We start from the raw sequence: 19,217 nt of genomic DNA, 5'->3' as shown, positions 1-19,217 counted from the left end.
GTGGACCGTATGGCCCGTTTTGTTGTTTGCTGCTGTGGGTCCCTGCTTCTTTGACACCTGACATTGTGCATGATACAGACGCGCCCTTTTGTAGAATAGTCTGCCTTCATATGGCTATATCCAGTGCTGGCGACAGGTGCAGTGTAACAGCCCTGGGCTAATATTAATCCACAGACCAGGTGCAGCACAGGCATTGGTAGTTGTCTCTATTATGGTTCCCAGTCAGTGGGCCTCAACATTGCCCAGAAGAGCCTGTCTCTGAAAGGTGAGAGGGGTGAGATCAGTTTCCAGGACCTATTCAGCTCTTGGACTCTCTGCAGAATCTGCCAACCCATTTGTGCCAGCTGGGATGATGGCTTTGTGATTTGGATACGTGTCCACCAGGTACTTGACTCAGGTTGTTGCATGTGTTCTCTCTCTCTCTCTCTCTCTCTCTCTTCTAATTTTAGTACTTGGGGAAAAGTTATGTGTGTAGAAGGCTAATCAGCCCCCTGGGATCTAGCCACATGCCCGTCATGGGGGAATTGTACAACTTTCTTCCTGGAAACTAATCCCTGGTCTACACCCGCTTTTCTTTACTATTCACGGTTTGAGCTGCACGCTCCTATAAATAGCATCATTGTTGTCTCCATTACTTCTGTTTGGGGTGGCTACATCTAAAACCCCACAACTCACCCCTTGCCATGGGTTTGGGTTGCCACTGCTTGTTTCACTTGTCTCTCCCCATCAGGATGTTAGAACCATTCTAACCTACATATTTCACATCATTGTCAAGTTAAGGATTGTTGGTCTCCAGCCCTGACCCTGCTAGAATGTTTGATTTCAGGGGTGTCTGCTAGGACGCCACGATTACTTTTTGTACATATTGCCAGCTGCACACACTGCTCTGCTTTACTACCCAGGACACACTTCCACCATTCTTTCATATGACAGAGCAAGAAACAGATGTCTGAACTGCTCAGTGTCAAGATTTATTGACCCAAGAGGTTATGTTGACTGATGCAATCCCTCTGGTCAATATTATTTCCTGTTGAAGAAAACCAGAATTCATTGTGTAGTCTGCAGTAAAGTAATATCTCCTGGCCTCAATGGTGCTAAAATACCACACCAATCAGAGACCATTCAAGCCTGTACCTCAGAGAGAACGTTAGGACAGGTGTCTAACCCACCAAAACTTCATAGCTTTTAAGGTGATTTTTAAAAGACTTGTTTCTGACTTGGATGTCCCAGATCTGTAGTGTGTTAACTTGGAAGCAAATATCATACACGAATGTCCCTGGGCCCGTCTTACTTACAGTGCAAATGGGACCTGACTGTGTTTTAACCATGCCCGAGATTCATGCTAAGGCCTTGCATGTGTCCAGTTGTAGGGTATATGGGACCCAAGTACCCTCAGATATTGTCTGTGCCACTTGGACTATGTGGCATGCTTCCTGTAATGGAGAGTCTGGTGTTGATCTTTGTCTTTAAAGTACATGGTTTAACAAACAGTCTGTCCTCAATGTAGCGATGAAGCCTGCAGCAAACAATGTCCAACTCACTTTATCCTGCCATCTTAGTCTGAGGATAGTATAACGAACTGGTCTGAATCTAAATCTGACTGGTACCTTGCTTAGAGCAGGACCGCTAAACAGTGGGAGGAACATCAGTTCTATTCTTCTTAAGCATGCACCTATGTAGTTTTGTGGCTCTCTCTAACTTTCCATGCCCCTGGTTTCTATCTGTTTTTAAAATAGTGGATTTATCCTTCTCTGCAAACTCCAATCCTGCACTGGATTCACAGTGCTGAGTTGATGACCTCCCAGAATAACTTAATTTCTCACTGCAGAATCAAAGTTTTAGTATTTGTTTATGTAGGGCCAAAAGTATTCTAGATATTTTACAGAGACAAAAGGCCTTTGCCTAAAGGGCATACAACCAAAAGGCTAGATAATGCCACTTAACTCACATTAAACAGTACCTTACATCACAGATGAAGTGGAGAAATTTACCCTGCACACATGCCACCAGTGCTCTGGGATTAGCGCTGGCTGCCTATTGGTTTCCAGGTGGAGTGTTGGTGTTTGATCCATAAGGACCTAGATGGACTGTGATCTATCTACCCCTACCTGAGAGTTGCCTCCCTTCCGGTACAATACTGCCACAGTTACAATCAGTGAAGTGGCTCAGCTGGAGTCAATGGCTTATGAGTTTTCTGTTGACTTTGGAATTTACTGTCCCTTCCTTGGTCCAAAATAGTCCAGATTTGGTGACCTTCAAGACATGCTGCATGTCCACCCATTTGAGGGGGTACTTGAAGAAGACTGCTGAACACGGGCATGTGGAACTGCAGGATGGGCCAGGGGCTTTGATGGAAACAGAAGGAGGATGGTCTTTATTTTCTGTTGTTACTGTCTGGCCGTTTTGTTGTTGTGGGGCGGGGATTAGCTGCTAATCTACTGTTGCTGTTTTTGGTAATTGTAGATTCCGATTTGTAATTGTGGTTTTTTTTTGTTTGTTTGGTTTTTTTGCCCCTGGAGAGTGCTTAAATAGAAATAAACAAGTTAATGGGGCTATAAAAACCTTTTGGCAATTCAGAATGTTGTTGAATAAATGCTATTTTTACAAAAGTATCTCCCATGGCGGCAGGCCTACTGTAAAGCTGTGTCTGCAGATCCTTCTACATGCTTAGAAGAGTTTAGCTATAGCAGAACTGTTCCAGAGGAGAGATGAAGCGACAGTATGTGTCTACGTACTGCTTGAAATTAAAATTAAATTACTACTTTTAAGCATGAACTCTAATATGAGAAGCAGTCTGTAAGCCTCTGTAGTTTATATTTGGTTGCCAGAACCTGCCTGTTGAGGTTACCCTTGCTGCCTACAAATGTAACAAAATATGTATTTCTCTAGTGGCAGAAAAATAGAACCAGATTCCAAATGTAATTCTGAAGGATGTCAGATTATTTTGCATGGCCACAGCTAATGTATTCTGGATTCTAGAGCTGGTGAGGAGCCTCCGCTAAGATGGTCTAGATTTCACTGCTAGTGCATTCAGAATAGAACCAGGACTATGAAAGAGGACTGGGTGGGGGCTAAGGTATCAGTAACAGGACATGGAGGTTTTCACCTCTAGGACAAATCCAATCCAGTTTGGGAGTGAGCAAAAGGTGTTCCCCTGTGCCAGTGGTACAGTGACCTGTGTCATTGGACTGGGCCTGGTAGAAATCCTGAGAGGGGAAGAGATGGAAATGAAATTGGTGGGACCCAGTCAGGACCGGATTAGCCTTTTGTGGGCTCGACTCCAAATATATTTGTGGACCTCATGGATGGAGGCAATGCTGCATGACATGGGGTGGGGGGCGGTCCCCAGAGCGAGGGGGCAGCCAGGGGCATGGCTTAATAGGGGCGGCCCTGCTCCGCCCAGCCCAGTGCGTGGGTACTATTTACAAACTGGCAATTGCCAGATGCACAATGGCCCGCCCAGCTGTGTGCTGCCAGCATACCGCTTCCCCTCAGGAGTGGGCCCATGCTATGCCATGCAGCCCCCCTGCCCAACACAAACACCCCCCCCAACTCCCTATGGCCAGAGGCCCCCTCAGACCTGCTATACCCAGTGCCCCCCCCAAGACCCTGCCACACATGCACAGAGACCTGCACAACACCACCCCTGCCCAGCACCCCCATGCCCTCAGCCCCACCACAACTTCCCAGAACCCCCATTCCCTTGTGCCCTAACACACATATCTTCCCCGCCCCATTCCTAGCACCCCCCCAGAGACGACCTCCCCCACACCCTGCTTCCCGGCCGCACTCATGGGCCCTCCTGGGAGGTGACTGTGTCTGCTGGGCTGAGCCAGCAGCACAGCCAGGGTGGTCTCGGGGCTGGGAATACTCCGTCCCCTCAGGATTGGTGCAATCAGCCAGGCCAGGGCCTGACCCAGCCAGGGCTCCCTCAGGACCACTTGCCTGGAGGGGCCCTGCCAAGCCCCCCCCTCCAACATCCACCCCCACCTGTCTGAAACTGGCCAGGCTTCTGCACCAGTCCCAGGTGGCTCAGCTCTGGGGAGACAGGCAGAGACTGCCCAGAGCTGGAGGTGCACTAGGGTCCAGCCAGGGGGCAGAGAGTAGCCGGCAGGTAGGGCCAGGGGGCAGAGGGGAGCCCTAGGCCGGCAGGTGGGCATGCCAAGAGGAGCAAGTGGGGCGTGATGGGGAGCCAGTAGGCTGGCAGGGTCTCAGGGCACAGTGCAAGCGGAGCAGGCCGGGGCCCCTTCTGAGCATGGGCCCAGCTCCATGGCACCACTGGTGCCACTGTAAACCCACGACTGGACCCAGTCCAGTTCCCAGTATGTAGGTGGTCAGAACATGTAAACCACCATTAAAATTGACATCCCAGTTTGTAATTTCAGTCGAGAGGCCAAGAAATGAGAGGGTCCTGGAGACTGAGCTCCCCACTGGCCCCTAGAGGGGAATCTCCAGGTCAGTCATGCAGAGCTATTTGTTTCCCCTGTTAAAAGGTATTATCAAGTCTTTGGCTGAACTTTATTAAACTGCAGTTTAATATGTTGTCTGATGGTGTCAGTTTAAACATGGACATGAGAGTAAACAAGGTCAGTTAAGGGGGGAAATTGACATCAAGTTTTTGTTATTTGGAGAAATATTAAATGAGATTCCCACAGATGTCACCTACATTTACCTCCTGCCAACCTCCACACCCGGTCAGCTGGGCATTAGCCCTAACTGATCTGATTTCATTGGTTGGATTTATCATTGAAAATAATCATAAATAGCCCTTGGATCACTGCAGATCATCCCTTTTAGCAGAATGTACATGACTTATCCGTTATTCAAGGCATCATCTCAACAGGAGTCTGATGATGTTGAACAGGATCCAATTAAATATAAACAGCTGCACCAAAATAACTTTGAGCATTTTAACTTCAACTATCAAGAGGGGGGATGGATAGCTCAGCAGTTTTAGCATTGGCCTGCTAACCCCCAGGTTGTGAGTTCAATCCTTGAGGGGGCCACTTAAGGATCTGGGGCAAAAATCAGTACTTGGTCCTGCTAGTGAAGGCAGAGGGCTGGACTTAACTCAATGACCTTCCAGTTCTAAGAGAGAGGCATATCTCCAATCATTATTAAAAAAGAGCAAGGACTCACAGATAAGTCACCCCAATAGCTTGAGATGTTAAGGAGATCTTGGCCTAATCCTGTGGGCAAATTGTCCAGGCTCCCATATCTAGGTATAAAAAGCATGGCATGGCAGCTTGCATTCTGAATTCCCCTGCCATTTTTCAGGATAAGATTCAGCCCAAGCTGCTCTTGAGCAATTTAAGCTATAACTTCCTTAATTTGTTTGTAATCCTCCCACTAAATTCAGGGCAGATTTTATTTGGAAAACCTTTGGCTGCATGTGCTAAGCTCCCACTAACTTCACTGGGGCTTTCTGTGCTCCTCTGAGCTCAGAATTGTGTGCGGATCTCTTTGTCATGAGACTTTCTGGTGCAGCATCTGCCATGTAGTTGTAACCATGTCAGTCCCAGGATATTAGAAAAACAAGGGGTGGGTGAGGTGATATCTTTTCTGGGCCCAACTTCTGTTGGTGAGAGAGACAAGCTTTGGACCCACGCCCAGCTCTTCTTCAGGTCTGGGAAAGGTACTCCCAGTGTCACACAAAAATGCAAAGTGGAACAGATTGTTTAGCGTTAAGTAGAAGCACATATTGTAAGGGACAATTCAAGGCAGAGAGGGCTGTTAACACCTCTGCACTCATGGGACCAAAAGAGGGGTTAGTGGGTTACAGATTTGGTAATAAGCCATAAATCCAGTGTCTCTATTCAGTTCATGATTTTTAGTGTCTAGCAGAATGATGAATTTAAGCTCTTTACTCTGCTAGACACTTTACCTTAAATGGTTCCTTACTAGGATTGCCAATTTTGGTTGGACATATTCCTGGAGGTTTCATCACGACATAATCTTTCATTAAAAACTCCAGGACAATCCTGGAGGGCTGGCAACCCTATCCCTTACATAGTGGTTTTCAACCTGAGCCACAGACCCCCTGGGGATCCACAGACTATGTCTAAGATTCCCAAAGGGGTCAGCACCTCCATTTGAAATTGTTTAGGGGTTCACAAATGGAAAAAAAAAAGGTTGAAAGCTGCAGCCTTACACTATGTGTTAACTACTTATGCTAACAATCTGTTCCAGCTGGCATTTTGCTGGGGAGTTCCTTTCCCAGCCCTGAAGAGCTTCAAAGCTTGTCTCTCCCCAAGAGAAGCTGGGCCAGTCCAAGGTATTCCCCCACCCATGTTGTCTCTGGTGCAGTCTGTGTAATTTTGTAACGCGCTGCTTCTATTGGTCCCCTGGGGCAGGACCCCCCTGTTCTAGCTTAACTGTAGCGGCCCGCTGAGGTATTTGCGTCCTGCTGAAGGGAACATGTGCGGTAGCTTGTGTCTAGAGTAGGTTTCCCCTTGGGAATGGGGCTTTACTCAGTCCTTGCCTTTGTCGATTGCTGCAGTTTGCTCTTGCTGCCTGTGTGTGGCTTACGCTGCCCGGTGAGTCACCTCTCAGCAGGCAGCTAGGGAAGCGCACAGGCCGGCCCCTCGGTGCAGAATATTGTAATGAGGTAGGAGGGCTTGGGGCGAGCCTCGCCGCAGCTGCCGTAGCACGAGCGGCAGACACTGTTCCTGGTGTCAGGAACTAGGAAGGCGCTGCCTTTTCCCTTCGGCTTCGGCTCTGCCTGGCGCGCACGCCGAAAGGCAGCTGGGGGAGGGCTGCTTCTGATGCGGTGCCCGAGCAGGGCGTGGGGCCCCTAGAGAGTCGCGGAAAGGAATCACCGGCCGGAGTGTGCTGAAGATGGGTAACCAGCCGGGGAGACCGGAGGAGCTGGAGCAAGGTCTGTGTGTATTAGCTTTGCCTTGTTGTTCTCTGTGTGTCTCTCTCTCTGCTTTTGCTCCTGGTACTTAACTGCCCAGTCCGATTGAGCAGAGAGGAGAGGCTGCTGTCATGTCATGCTGATGGCTCGGAATGTCCCCAACGTGCTGGAGCTAGAACAGTTGTTTACCTTGCGACTAGGAAGTGCCATTCATCGTTGGTACATACCTGAAACCATAACGCCCTCCTTACATGAGGATTTCGAAAGAAACCCTTTGCTCCTGTGAGTAAAGAGCCTGACAGATATCAGTCCACGTAGTCTACATGATGCAGCTAAAAAGTTGTAACGTGTATCTCTTGCTGTACAACATATCAGGATCTGTAGGGTGAGCCTCTGCCATTCATGGTTTATGGCCTGAGGCCTTAGGTTTCCCAGGCCTTTAGAATTTAAAATAATGCCTTTGTGAAGAGGCTCTCTCTTGCCATTGTCTCTCTGAAGCAGTGCTTTGCATGTTAAGCACTTGCACATTTTATGGAAGGTGGGGGTCTCATGGCAGGTACATTTCATTCCCCACTGGAAGTGCATGTGGTTATACTGTGTGTTAAAACAAGCCGGTAATCTGTCTTTATTGCCCTAATGGCTGCCCTCTGGTTCACCCTGCTTGCCTCTGACACCTCATGAGGGGAGAACAGTAGGCCCTTTTCGTCCCTCACTAGGTCCTGTTTGAGCTTAGGACCCTCGAAAGTGCAGAGAGATCACTCAGCAGATAACTTAGAGCATTCTGCTTCTTCTCTGTTGTCATGGGGAGTTTATTCCCACAATTCTATTAAGACCCTTTTGGGAAGACTCTTGATAAACCGATGGTATAAGTGCAAGGCAGGCATGTCGCTAGCCATTTGAAATGTAAACCCCATGTAGTTGGGGTGGGGTGGGGTGTGGTGATGGAATCAACACTTCCCATTGCCACCTCTTGGAACCTATGATCTTTCAAGATAGATCTGGCATTGGATGCTAGCACTGCAGTTGGGTAGAACTCACTAGTAGTGTGTTAATAACCAGCCTAATGAAGAACACAATGCACCGATAGTCAGTCACCAGAAGAAGTGCTGCCCCAGGGAAATGGAAAGTCTCCCGAAGCTAAGCCTGTGTTACTCTTCCCTCCCACGCTCCTTGCAGTGACAGTGAGTGCTGATGTTACAAAGTCAAAGGGGTGGGTGGGAGACAGAGGGCTCCCATAGCTCCAAATCAGAGTTCCAAGAAACGGACTCAAATTTTCAAATAAACGTATGGAATTTGAATGCTGTTGAATCAGTAACAAGCATCTAAATCCCCTTGGTGGCTTTGAAACTCTCAGCCTTAGTTTCAAGCCATGCTGTAAGTTTTTTGTGTTGAGGGGACAGGGTTACAACCCCATTGTCCTCAACGAGGTTAAAATCCATTCTTGCAGTGTAAATGGGACTGGGCCTTGATTTAGCCCTGTTCTCCAATTCTGCTTCAGCCTTAGACATTTGCAGGCAACAGCATGACTGAGGAATACAGTTAAATGGTCACCTTAATGGGGGGGCTAACACTGGACATGAGAACCTAAATTTCAAGCGTGCGAGGTAGATGGAAGCTTTGCTTCCAATATCCCTTGCTTGGTGATGAGACCCAGGGATTCAGAAACTTTACTCTTTGTCACTTTGCCGTAAATGCCAGTATGTGGTGGCTTTGTTCTGTTTGAATGGAGATTGGGGCAAATTTTGCTCTCATTTACAGAAGTCTAAATCCTCAGTTACTCCAGATCTACACTGGTGTACCAGAGCAGAATTTGGCTTACCCAAGTCCTGTCCTTGCCGTGTCTGAAACTCTGCAGGCTATACAACCCTATACAATAGCATGGTTATTGAGATCAGTTTCCCTGGTTGGCGTGGCCAAGGATTATTCTGCTGACAACCTTATGGACATTGCCTAAAGAGGGTTTGATGTGTGGCTTTCCTAAGTAAGAGAGCCAGTGATATCTAAGGGTCAGATTTTTAAAGATATTTCTATTGGTTTAAATGGGAGTTAGGTGCCTAAATTACTTTAAAAATCTGGCCTTAGATGCTTCCAGTATGCTTTGGATCAGAGCCGGGTTCTAAATAATATCCATGGCCACACTCATCCAGGAAGCCCACATTTAAATATGTTGCTGCTAATCCAGTTTGCGCCATAGTGTGCGCAGACCCCAGGTACACCAACAAACATTAAATGCCATGCTGGGGTTAACTAAATCCTACAATACACTTCCTGCTGTGTCCAAGTGGGAGTGAATGGTGTGAGATAGGGATGTGGAGCTTTGTCTAGCACTGCTCTAGCATGCCAGTAAGGATATAGCTTGCCTCAGAACCGATCATAAAAAGCAATACCAAGCGCAGCAGCATCTGACTGCGGGGCCTGGCAGGGGCCATTGGAACAACTCTGGCCATCTCCCCTGACTGACAAGCGTTGCAACGTAAAGGGTGGCAGCAATTGTGATCATTCCAGGCTGTTGGCTGGGTGTCCGTGCTGTCAGGAAGCAGGAGGGAAATCCTCTTTACCAGGTAAAAAGTTGGGAGCAGCCAAGATTACATAGGGGATCTGAGAGAGGCTCTAACTAGCTGAGGAGGATATTTGAGAGGCTGGAAGTGGTAGAGGAGAAGAGATGCCAGGGAGGATGAGTTTTCATAAAGGGTATGTCTACACTGTACACTCCTTATGGCAGCATTTAGAGTACATACACTGCACGCCCTTCAGACCGGTATAAATAGCAATGTAGAGACATGCCTGAACCCTTTGTGCATGTCCCCTACGCCACTCTCTGCATGCCCTAGCTACACTGTTGTTTTTACCAGTGTGCTGGCCTGCTGCCTCCCATATAGCTGGAGCCTTTCCCCACTGCCTGCCCCCAGCCAGAGCCTTTCACTGCCACATGTATCTATGCACTTCATGGATGCAGCCCACTTTTCACTGCAGCATGTAGCTACATTTATCCTACTCCCTGCCGCTTGTGGTGTTGCAGTGTATGTACCTAAAGTGATCTGTTATTTGGTGTCTAAGGCCCGGTCTACACTAGAAAATTAAGTTGGTATAACTAAGTAGTGTGAAAAGCATTCCCCTGAGCCATATGGGTAGCACAGCATTCACTCTGACTCCTCCCAAGCTTGTCTACGTTCTGCCAAGGTCATTAGAGTGTCAGACCCAGGGACAAGGACATTTCTTTGCAGTATACTAGACCGCACACACTTTTCATCCTCCCAGATTCCACAATTCTTTTTAATCTCTTCAACCATAATTTGAAAAATGTTTACACTCTTCGGCTTTGTCTACACTGGACTTTCGTCGGTAAAACTTGTCATTCAGGGGTGTGGAAAAAAACACCACATTCCCTAACAACGAAAGTTTTACTGACAAAAAGCACCGGTGTGAACAGCGCTTTGTTGGCGGGAGAACAAAGCTACGTCGCTGCTTGTTAGGGGCGGGAGAGCTCTCCCGCCAACAAAGCTACTTTGCTGCTTGTTGGGGGCGGGAGAGCTCTCTTCTGTCCACAGAGCGGCACAGCTGTGTCATTAAAAGGTGCACAGTGTAGACATAGACTGTTATTTTGTAAATTGTGACCGAGGCAAGTTGCATCACCTCTGTGCTTCAGTTTGTATCTCTTCGAAACGGAGGTGTGGGGGTGGTTAATTCTTACATACTGTCTCTTAACAGTTTTTAACATTCATGTTTGCAAAGTACCTGAAGTTCCTAGAATGAAGAGCCCTATAGAAATGCAGAGATATTGTTTGCTATTCAGCAGAATTAGTTCTCCAAGGGCCAGCTCAGGCCCCCGAGCCAGTGGAAAGCATTAAATGTGATGTTAGTGTGTAAAATGAGGCCACATCACATAGAAAATAGTTGGAGAAGTTCATAGGATTTGTGTGGAGGAGTACAAGACCATGCTATTTTATGGTATGTAGCAAGGGGAGCCCCTCACCTCAGATATCCACTGTGGATTACCAATAGCTAGTTATTTGCAGTGCTGTAGCTGCATTGGTCCCAGGGTATATGAAAAACAAGGTAGGTGTGGTATATTTTATTGGACCAACTTCTGTTGGTGAAAGAGACAAGCTTTGGATCTATACAGAGCTCTTCAGATCTGTGCTTGTCTCTCTAGTTGGTTAGGCAGCCTGGATTTCTAAGCAATCACTCTGCAGTCCTTTGAAGATATCAGTGGACTCAGTGTGCGATCGTGTTTTCCGTTTATCCTCTTCAAATTTGCAAACAACTTGATGATTAAAATAATTGGGAGTAGGTGGGAAAAAATGGCTTGAAAACAGCAGGCATCAGCAGAAATGTTAATATCTCTATTTGGAAAGAGGTGACTAGTGAGGTTATCCAGGGGCTAGAGGTTTTCTTTGTTGGGATCTTGCTCATTGTTTAATTGACTTGGATGAGAAAACCAAATGTAAGAGGATACTCTTGGGTAGCGTTGCTGTACCCTTTTAAACATCCGCTCTGTCCCTCCCCAGAGTTGGCTACATTTCATGGTGGAGGAAGGGATTCCTCTGTGTATGTGTAGTTCATAAAGCATTTGGGATTGTTCAAGATAAAAGGCACTATAGAAATATGATTTATTTATGATGATTAACTTCATTTTTAATGTATTTCTTGCTTTCTATCCTCTTCAGAGTCCTCCCCCAAGCCCCTGTTTCCTCTACTTCTCCCACATTCCCCTTGATAACATGGGAAGCCTCTTATTTGAGCTCTGTGATGTGTCAGCATATCACCTCTGCCAAATAAGAGCCCAAGAGAACAGATGAATTTGAAAGGGGAGTGGGGAGCAACTCTCACTAATAGTTTGAGTGCAAATACCAGCCGTAAGCTGCATCCTCTAGGGGCTCAAATGGTGAGTCTTAGACCTTCTGTTCCCCCCGTAGAGCCAGCAAACCACAACTTGTGGTGGACAGATTCATTCTTTAGTCACCTCTTCCTCACATGAGCTGCTTGTGCCTGTTTACAATCTGAAGAGTAGTAACAAACTGCTGATTAAACCAGCCTTGTACAATTTGATTTGCCTCAGGAGAGTAATTTTTATTTCTATTTTAATTTGGCCTATCTTTTGAGGCCAGTTGGTGCCAACCATGATGGTATATTTTTGTGATGTGACCACAGTTGCACTAGAACTGGACTCATCACTAAATAATTCCACAAAGGCTGACAGATGTCAAATGGCAACAGTCACTTTTAGTCTGTAGGCCAGCTGATAGTCTCGCTAGGCTGTATTCATTCCAGGAATCTATGTCCTAGGTTGGGATGGCCTTTTAGCCACTCCAGTGACTAATTAGCTGCCTCCCAAGTGATGTGTTTGAGGCCAGGGTTCAGATGATAACCTGCAGGTCACCAAGAACCAGATTTTTAAAAGTATTTAGGTGCCTGCCCATGGAAATCAATGGGACTTAGGTGCTTAAATGCTTTTAAAAATCCGGCCCCCAGTCCTCTGATAAGAGGCCAGTTAGCAGCCCCTTTAGGGGAAGAGACCTGCAAGGGCCCGGGTCAGGGGAAAGGAGCTATATAGGGGCTGGCCACACCAGTGGGCTGGAAGTCCTGACTGGTGATAGCTGCTGTGTGGGCAGGGGCAGAAGCCTGTTGAAGGGGCAGGCAGCAGGCCATGGTTTATGCTTTCTGACTGGTTTGGGGCTGGTTTGGTTTTGAAAAATAAACTCATCCCTGGAGAAAGGGACTGAAATTTTGTGCTCTTGGGAGCTTTATTTGATTTGGCTCATCAGCTTGCGCTATGGCTGAAGGGCTCTGTAGCTTGTGTCTGAACCATCCAGTGCCCCAGTGCTGGTGTTACGTTAGTATCCATTAAGAACTGATAGAATGGATCTAGCATAACAGTAAATGTAAAAGGCAGTCTGCCTCTTAGGGGGGTTGACTAGATTAATTAAAATGGCTGCAGCTGTCCTGACAGTGATGGAGGAGAAGGAAAGCGGTGCTGGATGGTGAAGTGATGAGCTTTTCTCCATTGGCACTGGCACAATGTTAAATATTGCTGCTGACTTAGTTGGGTGGGAAGGGAAGTGCATTGGTCTTGCAGGAAATAGAAGACTAACTGCATTTTATTCAGGTTCCATTTGGCTCCTCAAGGCCTTATGGTTAGGAAATTACTTGTGGAAACCGTAGCATGGCTAGGAACTCCATCTTGGGGCTGGTCTACATTACTGCTTAAGTCGATGTAACATACATTGCGCAGGGGTGTGAAAACAGCACCCCCCGAGCGACGCAAGTTATATCGACTTAAAGTGTTGTCCATGCCACGCTGTGCCCCGCCAACATAGCTTCTGCCTCTCGCGGAGGTGGAGTAAAAGTGCTTTTCCATCCAGCATAGCGCATCTTCACCAGATGTGCTGCATCGGTGCAGCTGTGCCGATGTAGTGGGGTAGTGTAGACTTGCCCTTGGTCCATCCCCTCTGAAAGATCCTCTTATGGGACTTCCATCAAATAGCAGCACAGATGTGTCCTTGTAGCTTCACCAAAGCGAGTCTCACTGATAGAGCTGCTGCCTCAATTGCATTAAAACGGATGTATCTTGATCTGTTCAATTTAGCTTCATTGATTCGTCCTCCTGTACATTAAATCAGTCTTTATAAGATCTCCCTTTGAAATATGGCTTTCAGAGTTGCTGGGGCAAGTTGAGGCCAAGTGTAAGAAGGTACTTCTCTGTTGACTCTATTGGTGTTGCACCTGCTTACATCAGATCTGAATTTTCTCTTGTATGTTACTCACAAGCTGGCAGCAGCAGGTAAGCATATCTTTTGATCTTTCAACTTTCTTTCCTAGCAGGTTTACTCAAGCCTCCAGGATGATAAAAGATGGGATAACATGGTCCTTGGTCACAATGCTGACTAATCCAGACTTTCCACACATCTTAATAGACCAGCTTTCCTTTCTTCCCTGAATATGAACTCCATGCATATGCCTAGATAGCTCTCAAAATGTGCCATCTATTATTTTCAGTGGAGTGGCAGGGCATATATTGCTCCTCTATGACCACATGGTCTGAATGTCCTTCCCAAGGTAGCTATTTTGGCTGAGTGCTCCATCCCCATACATGGGACGCTCTAGGACTATCAATGTGACTATTCCTGTGAGCTCGCAAGGTTTCAATGGAGCTACAGTTTTCTGTCCTTGTAATCAACATTAATTACATTACATCGAGCTGATCAGCAGGGGGTCTAGCCAATGGTAATATGCAGAAATAAAAGTAGTAAGTCTTGGGGACAGACATGTTCTGATGATTGGGGGAAAAATATGTCCTTTGGAAAACAAAGATTAATGCAGGTTGCAGAGTCCTGTGCTGAGTGTGACTTGTTCAGGTAAGTGCTATCTGTGACAAGGGTATACACTCCTCTCTTCTAGCAGTTACTAGCTGAATGCTTAAGTGGCGTTGGTCTCTGCAGTTTGAATTGAATTTGCTCAGACGCTAGGGAAAAGTGCTGGAGAACAGTCTGAGAAAATATATCCTTGTCTTCTGATCTTGCTCACCTCCCAAGTGTTTGACCTAAGTGTTAAAGATCATGGGTGAAATCCCACTGAAGTCCATTGTAGTTACTCACTATGTGTTAACTGTAGTTCTTTGAGAGTTGCCTATGCATGTTCACCCGCCTACTTCTGCCTCAACTTTCTTATAGGACTCTTGAGTTTAGCAGAATAAACTGAGGTGGTGGGGCTATGTGGTCCTTTTACAACCTTGGCTCTAAATGTTTGGTGCCAAGAGGTGTTTCTGTGGCCCCATGGTGCTCTGCTTTCCAGAAGTATTCTGATACTCAGCGCCAGTAGGAGAGCATTTCACAAGTATGACTAGACAGAGAAGAACCATGGTTACCCTGGTAAGTAACAGGGCATCTCCTGTACCCTTCCAACCATCAGTGTTTGAATACAATGGCTCCCAACCTAGGAGAGTGAGGACAGCTCCCCTGCACTGCAGTACAGAATGCTTCCCCTGAACTGGGCCAGCAAGCTTCCTTAATAGTAATAGTTGAGCAAAGAAGCTTGCCGGGAGAATCCCATGCTGGATTTTCCAGCCCCTAAAGGGTTTGGGCACTTTGGCGGTGTAACATTTACATTGAAGATGTAATTCTTTATAATGCCATATAATTAAACCTGATGTAATCACGTCTTTAGGAGCTGCTCCTCCAAGGGTGTGGATAATGATCTGTTGGCAAAGGGCTGGATCTCTACAGGACAAGGAAGGAAAGGACCTTTTAAAAAATTTTGTGCTGTCAGTTCAGTTCCCAGTGGACTGGTGTGCAACCCACAAAACCCACCTTCACAATGGGCACTAATTGGCCTCATTGTTGGCATCTTCAGCAGAGAGGTAAAGGTATGGATGGGCATGGAGTCTGAGCTCCTTTTTCCACCTCTAGAGATGGTCCCTTTAGCCAATATAGAGGCATATTAGAGGTGTACTATGGATGAAGAATATACTACTGCTGTCCATGTTCTGGTCATCAACGGATTTCAGTGTGCAGGGCTGTCAACCCAGCATGTTTCATCAGCACTAAATTAACACGGTTCTTCTAGAATGGATAAAGGAGCAGTCGTTTTCTATACTTCACAGCATTTGGGTTCTTAATGGTCATATAGGCTTTTTTTAGGGACATGCACCATCTGTGGAGATTTCAGAGTCTCTGCGTATTGTTCCTGTCAATAGATGGATAAATCCCCACATAAACTAGCCTCTTCCAACGAGCCATGCTGAGAATGGGCCATCTTCCCTCTTTTTCAGGCATTGGTTTCACAGACTTCCAGTTGATGTTTGGATCCCTGTCTCCTAGTTGCTAACTTTAACCATAAACTAACACTAGACTTGGCAGGATTTTTTTTTCTTATAATTTCAATGGATATTGATGTCAAGTATCAGAGGGGTAGCCGTGTTAGTCTGGTTCTGTAGAAGCAGCAAAGAATCCTGTGGCACCTTATATATAACAAGTTTTTTGCAGCAGAGCATGAGCTGGTGAATACCCACTTCTTCGGATGCAAGCAGTGGGATATTGATGTTTATATTGATGTTTATTTTCAAGCATTTTTTTCTATTTTTATCTATTTAATTTTTCACAGTTGTGCAAAATTATTGGGGGTGGAGGGTCAATATTACATGTCAAAATATACAAAGCAAATAGCCTTAAATCAAACTCTAAGTTGCAGCATTTTTCATTCTTTGCCTGTCTGTAAATGTAGCTTATTGGTGGATTTATTTATTTATTTATTTATTTGGTCTGTGTGTGGTGAAATCACCAATTACTGATTTACTGATAAAAATCTAATTGTTCTAAGCCAAACTATCTCTTGATTTGACTCCCCGAAGGCTCCTTCACAGGCTGTGACCCTCCTTTCCCTTCCCCCAGGGCTGGATAAACTCCATATACTCACTGCAACTGTTTGCTAATAGGTTATTGGGCCCACCGTGACAGAGGGACTGCTGGGCCAAATTTTAGGCCTGGTCTACACTGCGTGTGGGATCGATCTAAGATACGCAACTTCAGCTCCGAGAATAGCGTAGTTGAAGTCAACATCTCTTAGATCGACTTAGAATCACTTCTTGTCCTCGTGGCGTGGGATCGACGGCCGCCGCTCCCCCGTTGACTTTGCTTCCGCCTTTCGCCGAGCTGGAGTTCAGCAGTCGACGGGAGAGCGATCAGGATTGATTGCTACCCGCTGATCCGGTGGGTAGTGTAGACGTACCCTTAGTGGCACGCTGTCCCTATGCACCAGGTTGCAATGCCACTAGGTTTGATGGCTCTCTCAAATGGGGGGCCTGAGGCAAACTGCCTCTTTTTTGCCTCCTCCTGTCCATGGGCGTCCCTCAGCCCAGTAACTGCAGAAAACTACAGACAAAAACAGGTGTGGGACCAGAACAAACGACTTAGTCCTAGGTCATGCATTTCCACATCTCTGAAACTGTCCATTTCTGTAAGAGATTGCACATTTTCCCCAGTGTGATCTTGTTATTTCCTGCCTCAGTCTCTGTATTTTGTGACATAAAATTCTCCAAGTGGAACAAATTGAGAATTTTCCTATGTTTTCCCCAGGTTGTAAATTTTGCTCCTTAGCTTGGCAGTGGAAAACATGGAAAATGCCAAGTGAAACCATGAAGTGCTTCACAAATGTGACCAGAGCGTGATGATTCTCTGGCATCACAAACTTTCACACTGATCTAGCTGGGGGCTGTGTATCCTGTATTGTGAGAACCTTAATGTTCTTGTTAGTATAGGGTGTATGACACATCTGAAAAGTGGGGAAAATGTGGCTTTCTCCCTTCACAGGCAATAGGTCAATGGGGAAAGACAGGCAGGACTCAGTTTATCCCATATGATCCTTTTTTGACACTTGTAACTTCTGTAAAGTATTTTCCAGTGTTACAAGTAACAAAATATGACTGTTTCTATGGGCACACTATGGGCAGGCAGCATTCGGTTCAGCTGGCTGTAGTCTGCACTGAGGAGATTGTGATATTACCACTTCCTTTTTGCTATAAGCAGCTGAGGATGAATGAATTGGTCCCGACAGTCTCCAGGAAGGTGTTTCTGGCATTGAGTCTTTCTAGTTAGAACTTCATTTTAATCTCACACTCTGTTCACAGAGTTTGGCAGCCTAGTGGCATGATCCTGTGAAGTTTGGCTGGTGTGAAGGGGTTATGGTGTGTTTCACCCCCTTTTCCTTTTGGGTTGCTGTTGTTCCTTCCCACGCTGTCACAGATGGGAAGTGTTCATTAACAAATAGTTCTCAGTAGCTGAAGGAATCCTTTACCCATCTGATGCCAGGCCAGATATCTACTAGAACTCACATTTGACAGCCATAGGTAAACTGGAATTAGATTGTTGGCCTACTCATTGCACCATAAGGACCGTCAGTAACTGAATTCACACAGTCCGTATGGATTTGGTTTCAGTATCTTTATTTGCAGTGCTCCTTGCGACGCCCAATGCAGATGTTCTGTTTACTGTTCATCTGCATAATTATATTTTCCAGAAACATAAGGACAGCTGTTTGGTGCTGTTGTGAGTATTGTATTAACCTCTGCCCTGCATTAATGAGGGATCAAGTGATTAGGTTGTGTTTTCAACAGGGAGGATCATCTACTGGGCAAAGAGCTACAACCCATGAAGATCCTGCCCTGGGTTCTAATCCCATCTAACAGCCAGTTGCCTTAAGACAAGTCCTAGTCCAGTCTCACCAGCTGAGAAACTAAGTAGAAACAGCACCTCACTTAAAATCAGATGCTTTCTTTGAGCAGCCTCCCTGGGGCAAATCTTAAAAAGAAACCTCATTTGGCTCCCCAAAGCTGAGGCGAGCCTTTCTCTGAAAGATGGGATGCTCAGGACCAGCAGCACAAGCACTTTCCATGAGAAAACACACAGCAGAGATATGTCTCCTGCTGCACTGAGGACTTCAGGTCCATATTTTGGTGTCTCTTGACTACTGTGCATTGTTGAGGTGGCTCACGTCACATCAGTCAGTTGGTAATCCGATTGCAGAGATTGTATTCATAACTGTGTGCAGTGCTTACTTTTCCTATAGGGCTTAACACCTCCAATAAAAGTCCTGTTACTAAATATCTTCCATTACAAACCTCTGTCCCAGTTGCATTCTTGCAGACTGACTACTGAAATATATGGTCATGCTGACCTTTAACTGTTCCACTGGGCCTCTTTGAACCCTCATCCCAAAGGACTTTTAATTGCATTTTAGAAGGCCAGCGACCACCCTGGCTACAGCAGTAGCAACTAAATCATTCTTACAGCTTCCCTGGATGTTGAATGCAGATTTCTAACAGGCCATCCTAATCTTTCTTCCTTTCTTGTCTTGTGGTTCCGTCTTTCCTTTGTCTCTTTCAAGTGGTTCTGTAAAAACTGAGAAAAGGGTTGATTCAAAATGGATTTTGCTGAGGGTATAAAATGATTGTTTGATTTAAGCAGGATCTCTGTTTAATTCTCAGGATGAGACTAAAACAAACCCTGAAGTTAGGTTCAGATCAGAATTTGCAGTTCAAACTCACCTCTGTGAAGGGCCAAAACAGAATAGCAAATCCAAACAGCCAATCTTTGAGAGTGCTTAAATTCAGAAGCAAATTTCAATTCCCTCCCCTGGCTGAGTGAGGAAAATTTGGGCTCCTGGGTTTTGGTCCTGCTCATTCTCTCCATCACTGCCTCTTTTCCCCAGTTGCTGAGGGTAAGGGGAATTGCTAGTGACTGTGTGGCTGGCTCCACGGTGCAGATGCCGAGTCTGCAGAAAGCAGAGAGCGTGAGATCTCCTGGCCCATTTACAGGACTTTCTGTATCTCATTTTGACAGGCGCGTAGGCAGGAAATGTTCTGGAACAA

At 46.2% G+C, this 19,217-nt stretch overlaps 1 protein-coding gene across 9 annotated transcripts in view; it reads left to right on the top strand.

Moving 5' to 3' along the window:
- Positions 1 to 19,217, top strand: part of SPECC1 (sperm antigen with calponin homology and coiled-coil domains 1) — a 155,724-nt gene that overhangs the window by 50,753 nt on the left and 85,754 nt on the right. The window contains exon 1 of one of the 9 annotated variants that reach the window (XM_039507556.1): positions 6,424 to 6,877. The exons of the other annotated variants lie outside the window; for them this stretch is intronic. Coding sequence (XP_039363490.1) covers positions 6,838 to 6,877 — 40 coding nt within the window. The 5' untranslated portion in view covers positions 6,424 to 6,837. Of the gene's footprint in view, positions 1 to 6,423; positions 6,878 to 19,217 lie in introns of those variants that run through there. 9 annotated transcript variants of the gene reach the window in all.

Source organism: Mauremys reevesii, linkage group 20 (genome assembly GCF_016161935.1).
Source record: "Mauremys reevesii isolate NIE-2019 linkage group 20, ASM1616193v1, whole genome shotgun sequence".
In the NCBI taxonomy this organism is placed as follows: Eukaryota; Metazoa; Chordata; order Testudines; family Geoemydidae; genus Mauremys; species Mauremys reevesii.
Note: the sequence above shows the minus strand (reverse complement) of the source record. Positions and strands in the feature narration are given on the sequence as shown.